The sequence below is a fragment of the Microplitis demolitor genome, chromosome 5 (assembly GCF_026212275.2).
Source record: "Microplitis demolitor isolate Queensland-Clemson2020A chromosome 5, iyMicDemo2.1a, whole genome shotgun sequence".
In the NCBI taxonomy this organism is placed as follows: domain Eukaryota; kingdom Metazoa; phylum Arthropoda; class Insecta; order Hymenoptera; family Braconidae; genus Microplitis; species Microplitis demolitor.
In genome coordinates, this window is record NC_068549.1 from 22,685,973 (window position 1) to 22,698,117 (window position 12,145).

The 12,145-nt window shown below is 30.3% G+C and overlaps 3 protein-coding genes across 3 annotated transcripts; 1 reads left to right on the forward strand and 2 right to left on the reverse strand.

Annotated features, from left to right (window-relative positions):
* Nucleotides 1-168: 168 nt before the first annotated feature.
* On the reverse strand, nt 169-2,222 carry LOC103570852 (uncharacterized). The gene is made up of 6 exons (XM_014442443.1): nt 1,929-2,222; nt 1,466-1,872; nt 1,292-1,391; nt 1,115-1,216; nt 314-472; nt 169-237 (listed from the first exon to the last, which is right to left on the reverse strand). The coding sequence occupies exons 1-6, from the start codon at nt 2,220-2,222 to the stop codon at nt 169-171; spliced, it is 1,131 nt and encodes a 376-aa protein (XP_014297929.1).
* Nucleotides 2,223-3,549: 1,327 nt separating this feature from the next.
* LOC103570850 (odorant receptor 49b-like) lies at nt 3,550-5,702 on the reverse strand. The gene is made up of 6 exons (XM_008548730.1): nt 5,409-5,702; nt 4,933-5,339; nt 4,773-4,872; nt 4,613-4,714; nt 3,702-3,860; nt 3,550-3,615 (listed from the first exon to the last, which is right to left on the reverse strand). Exons 1-6 carry the CDS (start codon nt 5,700-5,702, stop codon nt 3,550-3,552), a joined length of 1,128 nt encoding a protein of 375 aa, XP_008546952.1.
* A 1,525-nt stretch (nt 5,703-7,227) lies between these two features.
* Nucleotides 7,228-11,673, forward strand: LOC103570822 (terpene synthase). The gene is made up of 7 exons (XM_008548695.3): nt 7,228-7,466; nt 7,834-7,988; nt 8,937-9,081; nt 9,229-9,349; nt 9,454-9,593; nt 9,740-9,842; nt 9,933-11,673. Exons 1-7 carry the CDS (start codon nt 7,407-7,409, stop codon nt 10,175-10,177), a joined length of 969 nt encoding a protein of 322 aa, XP_008546917.2. The 5' UTR covers nt 7,228-7,406; the 3' UTR covers nt 10,178-11,673.
* Nucleotides 11,674-12,145: the final 472 nt, after the last annotated feature.

The following is a 12,145-nucleotide window of genomic DNA, read 5'->3' on the forward strand; positions in this document are numbered from 1 at the left end:
TGACTATAAATAGTTCAGATCAAAGTTGTCATTTCTGTGGATGAATATTTTTTGATAAATGAATTTTTTCATATTATATATTTTATTAAATACTTCAAAAAATACTTGTATACCTGTCATGGTTTTACGATAAATATGACGACATTTTTTGCAAATAAATTATTACGGTTACTCGATTTCCATTTTTGAAAGTAACACGCGTAGAGTAGTGAAATATGAAAATATTTTTGACAAAAACTGAAAAAAATTATTGTTATCATAGAAACCATTTTTATAATCTATATATGTTTAAAATCAAAATATATATATATACCGTTGCATAGTAAGGTAGCGAAAGAGTCGGTAATATTCCAGCGACATCAATGCTCGCAGCTTTTTGCGATCTCTGTATGATGATCAAAATACTTGTGTTCAGTGTTTTTGAATTTTGAATCCAAGATGACTCGTATAAAGCTATTCCAACTTTTTCACACTGAAAAAATTTGTAATTATTTTTTAATTTTATGGTACATCTGTACAACCCAGTAAAAGTTTTTGATAGCTACAATATATTAGGGGTTTTTACATTAGTTATTTTTAACCCTTTTCCCGAAAGTGTGTATCGAAATGTATTGGTGTGAGCTCTACGGGAGTAGCGCCAATCAAAATTTGTTGTTAAGGCTGTGTGAGTAACGGTTTAATCGTAGTAGTGCATGCATGCGCCCCTTTTACTATTTTTTCTGTCCCTTCTCTTCTCAACACGCTAACGCTTTTTCATTTTAAGACGAAAACGTACGATTCAAATTGAGAATAGGGACTCAAGGTCAACCGGGAAAGGATTAATAGTCATGCCCATTTCAGATTTTGTGAGGGCCCTCTAAGTAGAAAAAACTATCATTTTTTGATCGAATACTTGAAATTTGTCGCATCTGTAAAGTCGGACAGATATATTTATTTTTTTGGCCAATTTACTTTGATGTTCAATTCATCAATTGAGTGTTTAAAAGACTTGGAACTGTTTTCGATATTCGTTACAAAAATTTTAAAAAGAAAACAGGGTTTATCTTCGAAAGATTCAGATTTAAAGGCTTCAATAAAATTTACTATTGGCTGTAGGAACAAAATAATATTTTACCATTTGCGCAAGATGCTCTGATGGCCAAGCAGTTACATAAAGTACCACACCCATGATCATTGACGCAACTATAAAGGGAACTTTAGCAGCTATTGGTTCGTTCTGATTAAAAAATTCAAATTTCAATTTATAAAAGAAACTTTTGAGTTACTTTTGTATAAAAGTCAAAAAATATACCCCAACAATGTGGATTCCACTTGTGATAGCTGCCAACACACAAGTAATGACAGTAGTTGCAAGAATATGACGGCTACTGATGACGATGTCCTGAATGTACCTAAAGAATTTTAAAAAAGCGTTGAATTTTTAGTAAGCAATAAATATTTCTCGTAGAATTTTTATCAAAAGTACAATAATAAATGCTGATGTTTCTCGACGCACTCATTCAATTGCTTATAGTGAGTAACATCATGAAATTCTTGGCTCAAAAGTTCAAGTCGCGCACCAGCATACCACAGCAATAACGCGATTTGGCAGTCGAATGTTAGAATAGAGAGACAATGAATTGTAGCCGCACTCTGGTGTAAATATATGAGTTCAAATATCGGGTGTCCTTCTGTAGAAAATGGATATTCAACGATATTTGGAAACGGCTGCGGAACCCCAATAGGAGCGATTATTATGATGAAAATCGTCATTAGACCGCTTATCATTAGAGTTGCGTGTAATCTGCCACAACGTTTTATATACATTATGAACAATGCTCGTTCGTGTGCTTGTGCACGGGTTACATAATCTTCCATTTCTTCCAATAAATACTGAAATTTTATAAAATTAGAATTGATCATATTAATATATATGTAAGATACTAAACCTGCATTTTCTTGAAATGGATTTTGCAAAAAATCATTTTAGCAAACGTTTGAACAGTATTGGCAGCATCAAAAACAGATTTTGTGAAACTTAATATATTTTTCCAGTGGTTATAGGCTGCGTAGCACATTGGCAGAAATGCTGATATTGATAAACAAAATGTTAGCCACCATCTTATTTGAAAGAGAACGTGTTTCCATTTCGGAGCGTCTTTAGGGTTCGGCCAAGAAGTCCCGAGTAATGTTATAAGTTTTGTAAATGCTATTGCGAACTCAGGAGTTGCTTTGAATATCATTTTCTTACGGTGGTTTTCTGACGAATGACGCTGTCAGTACGAATTTAGACATGCGTAACAAGTTTTACTGGAAATAATACCCTATAATTTTCAAAACGTCGATTCATTATAGCTCATTATGTATTCATGAGCCAAAGATGGTTGCAATAAGAAACATATAATTACAGCAGTAAATGCTGTAGCGGACGTTTCAAAATAAAATCGCACTTTAGATTTTATTTTCGGTCACTAAAATTATTTTTTACGCCCTACCATCAAAGGCGCTTACTCAAATAAATTTCAATAAGTTTATTTTCGATAGTTTCGATTTTTCCGGGCCACCCGTCGTACTTATTTTTAAGTTTCAAAGGGATGTTGCATTTGAAATTCGCTGTAGTGGCTAAAATGAAAGGGTTGCAGACAAACCGGAGCCATGATAACAAGGTTTAGTATATAATTAGTTGCTTAAGTATTCATATAGTGGCTGTAATAGCAGGAATAGAAACATAATAGGGGTAATGTATTGTGAATTTTTCACAGCCATAAATAGTTATTACTTAGAAGTAAAATCCGTGAAGAAAGGGTTGTAAATTCAATTTTATATTTAATAACAATAATAGAAGTCAGGTACATTAACCTTCTTTGTTATGTAGTTTTGCTTACTGTTGCTAAGTTGCGAAATATAATTCTACCTTTAGTATATAATGAGACATGATGACAAGTAGAGTTCTTGGAGTATGAACTATTACAGCCATTCATTAATTTTATAACCAGAGACGGGCAGTTCGTAGTAATTTTTCTGTTTCATCGATCAATTTTTTTACAATTAGTGCAAATATTTGTAGTTATTACTTCGTAAATTTTGACTGTGATAGAATTGTAAATATATTTGCTATCGAGTACATTCGTCTTCGCTACTTCAAGGTAAAATCTAAAAAATGTTGTTACGTTTCTTTGCAGTATCAAAATAATGTAAAATGGAATTTTTAAATTTGTGATTTTCTGAAAAATTCTTTAATTTTTAGACTTATTTAACACGAAATTTTTTATGACCACAGTTTAGTGATTTTATTATTTTGATTGCTTCTTAGATTGAAAGCTATGATTATATACAAGCATATGTTCTACAACATATGAAACGATAATACTTTTCTAAGTGCTACATTTATAAAATGTGTTTCTACAATTATTTTCTAAAATAATTTACTGGACTTATTTTTAAATTTTATTCAAATTACTTAACGTACGTGTGGCTGCCTAAAATTTATATATAAATACATTTAACGAACTATATTAATTATAAATCTATTAATTATAAATCTATTAATTATACAAACAATAATAAAAATCATTCCTCCATTTTGTCCAACACAACGCGCAGAGTCGTGAAGTACGAAAAAGTTTTCGATAGAAACTGCAATAAAATAAAATTATTAATTAACTGAAATTTCGTATTTAAAAGAGTGAATTTCATAGTTTTTTATCATTTCAAAAATATACCGTTGCATAGTAAGGTAACGAGAGCATGGGTAAAATACCAGCCACTTCAATAGTCGCTGGTTTTTGTGATCTCTGTATCACGATAAAGATACTTTTATTCAATTCCTTCGTATTTTTGATCCAAGATGAATGGTACAACGAATTTCCAATATTTTCACACTGAAAAATTAATATATTTCTGAATTTGAAGATATCTGCGTAAAGTACTAATCATTAGTTGGGAATGTTAGGAAACTTGGAAAATTTGAATGCTATATCTTACGAAAAAATTTCAGTGCAACCACTGAATATATATACTAGTAATGAAATTCAAATTACCACTAAATTTACACGACTAATGTAAAGTAATACTTCGAAAAATCTAATTTCCGATAAATTTGCGGTATAGTACCGAAATACGGAAATAGTGGTAAAATAACCTTCCCGCTCGGCACGAGTGTCAGAAGGACATCTTATTGGTATTAGAAAGTTATCTGAAAAATTATGTCTCTATTCTGATATCAAAAAGATATCTTTCCGGTTGGATTACAATACGGTATTTGAACCTGAATTTCTGAGGTATTGCCGTATTTTTCTTTGCTTGCCAGTTTTCATCTACAAAAAGATGTTTTTTCGTAGGAGAATATAACAGTAACGCGTACTGTAAAATATAGTAGAGCTCTACATAAAAAATTTACCGTCCGACCCGGTTAATTAACCGCACTACTCGGTAATTTCACGGTAAAATTCTATAAAACACCGTATGATGGTAAATGAGAGTTGCACAGGGACCCGGTGCGAGCTTACACTGCTAATGTGGCTTTATCAGTATGAATAGAATTATCATGCTTTTTATGTAATCAGAAATAACTGGTTTCGTTGTGATCATTAATAATGACTAATTATGAACAATAATAAATATTAATTATTACCATTTGTGCAAGATGTTCAGAAGGCCAGGCACAAAGATACAACACTGCCGACAAGCCCATCGATAAAATAACGAATGGCACTTTGTCAGCAACAGGTTCATTCTATTATAAATTCAGCATAGGAAATAACAGTTTAAATAACAATAATGATGAAGCTTACCCCTACGATATGAACCCCACTAGTAATGACAGCTATCGTGCACATGACGACCGTCGTTGCAAGAATGTAACGACTACTCATTATTATTTCCTGAATGAACCTAATAATCGATTAAAAATGATTAGCAATTTTTTTTTGCCCAATCAAAAACATAAATTACCATAATAAATACTGATGTTTCTTAACACAAGCGATGAATTGCTGGTTATCGGCGACTTTTTGAAACTCGTCGCCCAACAATTCAAGTCTCGCGCCAGCGTACCAAAGTAGCAGAGCGATTTGGCAATCGAAAACTGGTATAGACATGCAATGAATCGTCGCGATGCTTTGTTGCATGTAAATAATCTCAAAAGTAGGATGTCCGTCCACTGGAAAAGGATATTCAGCAACATTCGGAAACGGCTGGGGCATTCCAATAGGTGCCATAATAATTATAACAGCTGCCATCACTGCTGATATCATTATCGAAACATGTAATCTTCCACTCCTTTTAATATAACTGATGAACAATTCTCTTTCATGAGCGCGTGCCTGCTCAACATATTTTTCCATTTCATAGAAAAGGAACTGCAATTAATAAATTTTATTAAGCTAACTAATCAAGATAAAAAAAAGTTTGTAAAAATAAAATGAAACCTGAAGTTTACGATAATGTATTTTACATAACAACATTTTTATAAAAGCTTGGCTACAATTAGCAGCATCACACAATGACTTTGTAAAACTCAATATATTTTTGGTGTTATTGTAAGCCGCATAACACATGGGTAAAAAAGCAGTTATTGACATGAACCAAAAAAACCACCATTTTATATTAAAAACAATAAGTTGAAACTTGGTTGCATTCTTGTAGTGCGGCCAAGAGCTGCCAAGTATTGACGTCAGTTTAGTAAAAGCGATTGCAAACTCTGGAGTCGCTTTGAATAACATTTTGCAATGATGGTTTTTCAACGAATGAGTCTGTTGTCTGTATGAGAAGTGCGTGAACCTTGACTGTAATACGGAATATTCAGCGGCTCCGAGGCGTCGATTGTTAATTATCGGTTTGCTACATAGTTGATTAGACAATGGCTCGAAGTTATGAATATATAAACAGTGGCTAGAAATACACTTGTATCTACCGATGGATTCGTAGCTAGACATTGTGGAGCCGATAATGTTAGTGTTGATTGAATGCAATTATCTGCTTGAATATTCACGCGCTGAAAGTCTTAGCGAAAGCAGTAATTAGGCAAAATATAGGTGTTGTTACGGATTCGACGAATGAAAATAACTCTTTGAACAAAGTGTTTGTATAGACGTAAGCTAGGGGCAGCGAAGTAAAATTATTAAGTAAGACAAATTATATGTTTGCTTTACAATGGAGTGCATGAGTTCATTCACCGAAGAAATTTTTTGAAAATGTTGCTTTGTGTTTATTTTAAGATTCTGACAGAAGGTTATGAAACTTTACTTATACATTGTAACATTTGTAATATGTACTATGAGTTTCAATGCGGATAGAGTTTCCATTTACTATTCAAGTGCGACATGGATAGTTCTGTTACTCTATACTTGAGCGCGAAACAGAAGTAGCAGCTTTTCGTAAGTGCGAAAATATTATCATTCGAAATTGAATTTTTTAGTGTGAAAATAATTGTTCCCAATTTGTAATACTTTTAACTTTAACTTTTGATTCTTCGAACTTCAAAAAAAAAAAAAAACAAGCAATTAGAACATTCTGAGCGAATCATAATACAGTCGTAAAGTACGAAAAAGTTTTCGATAGAAACTGCAATTAATATATAGATTTCAAAGTTATACGAATTACTAGACACTTTGAACAGTCGACAGATCAAATATAAAGGCTGTCAACGCGAATCTGGTCAAATTTTAGTTCTTTTAGAGTTTTTAGTTGTTTACTATGCTTATCAATTAATTCTGAACAATTTTACTGTATTAGTAAGGTCGTAAATTGGTGAAAAATATATAGATTTTAAAGTGATAGGTTCGGGTTTCGTTGATTAGTTCGGCTTTTTACGTTACTTGAAACAATTTCCTAATAACTTTCGCAGCTCATATTATTCTTTACTTACAAAAACTGTTGTTAGAAGCTCAATTTTTTCTTATGACTAAAAACACTAACTTCCAAATTTTTTTTCAAATTTTGATGCGTCTCCCATGAGAACGCAGCCTTTTATTAAATTTCTGAAGTCTTGACCTGGATTTTGAGAATTATAATGGCCCGATTTTCTTCCCCAAACTTTTACACTTTATTGTTTGAAAAATTTTTACACAGTTTTTTCTCCTAAATAAGGCGAGAGTTGGATTTTAGTGCTAATGGCCGTTCCTTTCTAACCAACAGTCGTCAAAATAAATTATTGTATATACCGTAAGATGTCTCTGCCTGCGAATTTACTTGCGCACTGCGTATATTTCTTTAAACCTAATTCATCTCTACATGTATATACATACATATTCTTACACGCTTAAGATAAGTGTTTGTCTGACTGTCGTGTCATTTTCAATTGTCATATTGAGCTGCCAAGTTCACTTTGCCGGATAATTTAAAATAAAATAACATCTACGACAATACCCAATAATTAATCCAAGTATCGATTATTTCAGAATACTTGAATAGTCTATAGCATAAAAATGTCTTCCGATAATAATTCAATACCCTATTCAAAAAGTGGAGATAAAGACCAAGATGAGGTTAGTAATTAGAAGATTTTTTTGTGTTTTTTCTGGATAAGTACAATTTTTATCTTATCTTAATTAGTCTTTATTAGAAATTTTTTTTTCTCTCATATATTTCGCATACGTCATACATTTTTCTTGTTTCACTCGAGGTCATTATTGATTTCCTTGAATTTATTATGAAAAATGAAATATTTTCATTAAGAAAATGAATTAACTTATTTTTAATTATTAATGATGATTAAATTATAGAAAAATAAGAAATTATAAAATTCCTGAAAAAAACAATAATGGCTACTTTTTTAATTTGAAATTTTCTTGGCAATAATTCAAAAGCAATAGAAATTTAAATTATGAATCAAAACAAATATTTGAATTACAGAAATTATTACAACCATTCACTCACATCCTCAAAGTTCCTGGCAAACAAATAAGAGCTAAATTAGCTCATGCAATGAATTGCTGGTTAAAAATTCCATCGGAAAAATTGCAAGCCGTTGGAGATATTGTACAAATTCTCCACAACTCAAGTCTGCTGTAAGTCTTTACTAGAAAGAAAAAAAAATTACCCGCCCAATTTTTTAAAATAACTCACTATATTAAATAAGAGACCCAATACCCGACTACTTTTCATCGTAGAAAATTATCTTCGAAAAATAAGCTTATATTCTACATTTTATAAATTATCTTCAGTAAAATTTTTGGTCATTATTAATCTATTTAAACTTCTAGAGCCTTAATTATTAATCTGACGAGAAAATCTATAGAATACTTTTTTGTAGAGAATTTAAAGGGCTACAAAAAAGGTCTCTTTTATATTTTCGATATTTTTAATATTTAACTAGTTATTTTATTTTTAAAAATTTTACTTCTCACGGACTAGCTATTATAAATTTTTGGTCATTATTAATCTATATAAGCCTCTAGAGCCTCAAATATTCATCTGAAGATAAAAACTACAAGATACTTTTTTGTAGAGAATTTAAAGGGCTACAAAAAAGGTCTCTTTTACTATTCCAATATTTTCAGTATTTAACTAGATATTTCAATTCTCAAAATTATATTTTTTATAGACTAGTTATTATAAATTTTTTGATCATTATTAATCTATAAAAGCCTCTAGAGCCTCAAATATTCATTTTACGATAAAAGTGACGATATACTTTTTTGTAGAGAATTTTAAGGCCTACAAAAAAGGTCTAATTACTTTCTCGATATTTTCAAAATTACACTAGATATTTCAATTCTAAAGATTATAAATTCCGGACCAATAACTGGGTCATCCATTCCTCGGCTATTGGGTCTATTATTTTATAAATAAATAAAAACTAACGCACGTTTATCACTAACCAGCACTAATTATCTAAACACTTACTTTAATATCCATCACGTAAGTAATAGACTAAGTTGGCACCCACAAATGAGTGAACCAGCAGCTGACTAATTTTAGGGTAAAAACAATAAAAAGTATTGTTAATATTGCAGTTTAGATGACATACAAGATAACTCGATATTGCGTCGAGGTATTCCAGTAGCTCACGCAATATTCGGCGTCCCAAGTACAATAAATGCCGCAAATTACGCAATCTTCATAGCACTAGAGCGCGTGCTTGCTCTAGAGCACCCGGAGGTACGTGATGACTGATGAATAATTACTTGGTGCTAACCATTGGATTATCATAGTAAATAATGAAAAAAATATAAGGGAACAAAATGTAACCCCACGATTACGTATAAACTAGTCTAGTGTAGTTGTGTATATAATATTGACCCTCAGGCAACAAAAGTTTACACGGAACAACTATTAGAGCTTCATCGGGGACAAGGAATTGAAATTTACTGGCGCGATAATTATATTTGTCCAACTGAGGCTGAGTATCGTCACATGACTATGAGAAGTATGATTTTACTTTCTTCACTCAATTTACATCTTATTTAATTTAGAGTTGAGCGAATTTCATTTCAACGATCGTTATTTATTTATTTTTTTTTTTTTTCAAAGAAACTGGAGGATTATTTAATTTAGCGATACGATTAATGCAATTATTTTCCGATTGCAAAGAAGATTTTTCGATGCTCACTGGAATATTAGGACTCTATTTTCAAATAAGAGATGATTACTGTAATTTGTCAATGCGTGAGGTAATTTTATTCATATATTTTACAAAATATAAAGAGAGAAAAATTTCTGAATGAGTATTCAGTGACCCATTTTACCCCAGTTACCTATTTTGCTTTCTTACCTCTGAATAAAATTATATGTTAATAATTAATTAATTTTTTTCAAGTACTCGGATAACAAAAGTTTTTGTGAAGATTTATCAGAAGGTAAATTTAGTTTTCCAATTATTCATGCAATTCAAACTTATCCGGAAGACCCGCAAGTATTGAGTATCCTTTTATTGAATAAAATTGAGTGGTTGTTGATAAATAATTAGGGTAAGTGGGTAATTGGTAGACTTCCTTAACGAGCGATCAAAGACATCTTGCGTAAGAGAACAACGGACATTGAAGTTAAGAAGTACTGTGTGACTTTGCTAGAGAAGTTCGGCTCGTTCGCTTACACAAGAACAGTTCTAGAGGATCTGGACAAAAAGGCTAGAGACGAAGTCGAGAGACTTGGTGGCAATCCGCTGTTTATTGAGTTTTTAGATAAATTAAGCTGCTGGCCTAAAAATCCAATGTCGATTGATGTCGAAATGAACGATCTCAGCGCTTCGGATTGAATTTACAGCCGATTGTTGTGGCTAATAATGAATACTTATTAATTATTGTGGACTTAAGTATGATAGTTGATATTTATTTATTATCAACAAGCAAAATTTGAGACAATACTAAATAATGTTTTTAATACGCTTTTTTAACTCTTATCTGAAGTCTTTTGATATTTTTTACTTTATAAGTAAGATCATATATGATCATGTAGAATTATATCTGTCTATGATCATGTATATTCATGTCTGATCATTTATGAGTATTTAAATTCAGCTATTCTGGAACAAACTATTCAGATATAATCATATATTAGTTCGAACATGATTACATCTAAATGTATATGGTCATATCTGATACTATATGTGCCAATATATAATCAGATAGAGCCAGTTTTACATCTGATATCATATATAAGTACCCATATATGATCAGATGAGGCAATTGTTCATATCCGATTATATATGACTGTCTACATATGATCATATATGATCGGATACGGTTATTGTTAATCTGATATCGTATACAAGTCCCCATATATAATCAGATACGGCCATTGTTTATCTGATATCACATATAAGTGTTCACATGCCATATATGATCAGATACAGTCATTGTTAGTCTGATATCATATATAAGTGACCATATATGATCAGATAGGACAACTAGCCGTATGTGATCATAAATGAGTGTCCACATATCGACATATATGATCAGATACGGTCATTATTCGTCTGATACCATGTATAAGTGTCTAAGTGTGACCATATATGATCAGATAACGCAACCGTTTGTATCCGATTATATGTGAATGTTTATAAATGAACAGATAGAGCAGTTACTCATCTGATATCATATATAAGTGTCTATATATGGTCATATATGATCAGATAGTTACTGTTTGTCATTAACCGTATAAAAGTGCTCATATATTGTCATATATGATCAGATAAAGTCATTGTTTGTATCTGATCATATAGAAGGATCTATATATGTTTATATATAATCATATAAGGCCATTTTTGGTATCTAATCAGATAAGCATATCCATATATGATCATATCTGATCATTCTCACGAAAAAAACGAAATAAATCAATAAAAGAGTATTCATATCTTTAAATAATTAACTAATTACCAATGAAAAATTAATTTTGAATGATAAAAGATGCTCAATTAATTATTATTAATAATAATAAATCTAGACTTGAGTATACAATTTAGTAATTAACCGGCAAAGGTGACTTTAATTAGATAAATTAATCACTTGGACGTATATAATTATAAATTATTAAATATACACATTGTATTTGATGTTACTTGAGTAGTACTTCAAGGTAATAACTTAATTAAATTATTTTAGTCTTTAAATAACAATAGGTCCAATTTATCTGATGGAAGAATTTAAATCTAAAAGTAGTCGTAATTAAATTACCAAATGAATTAAAAACTCGAGTCATGTCTTAATATTATTTCTTTATTAACTACATTTACATTTATAATTAATTAGTAATTACAATTACATACACTTTAAATAATTTAATATATAAAATATATATAATAACAATAATAATAATAATTATTATAATTATATTTATTATAATAGTGATTAAAATTTTATAGCGACTTTACATAATTATTTAAGTATGCGTACAAAAATTGTTACAATAAACAATTTTATAGCTTCGCTAAAAGAAAAAGTCTCAATTATTTCCTCCATATATTTTATAAAAATTTTATTTATCTTTATATATTTTTTTATCTTTATTATGTATAATTTTTTTTATTTTTAAATGAACTTGAGTTCATTAAAATTGCAATTGACAATTATCCTGGAAAATATTTCACATTCATTTCCGCCCCAGTTGTTCATTTTATTTATTTTAATAGCCGATGGTCATGCGTGATAATTAAATATAAATATATATATATATATATATATATATATATATATATATATATATATATATATTTATAATTAAT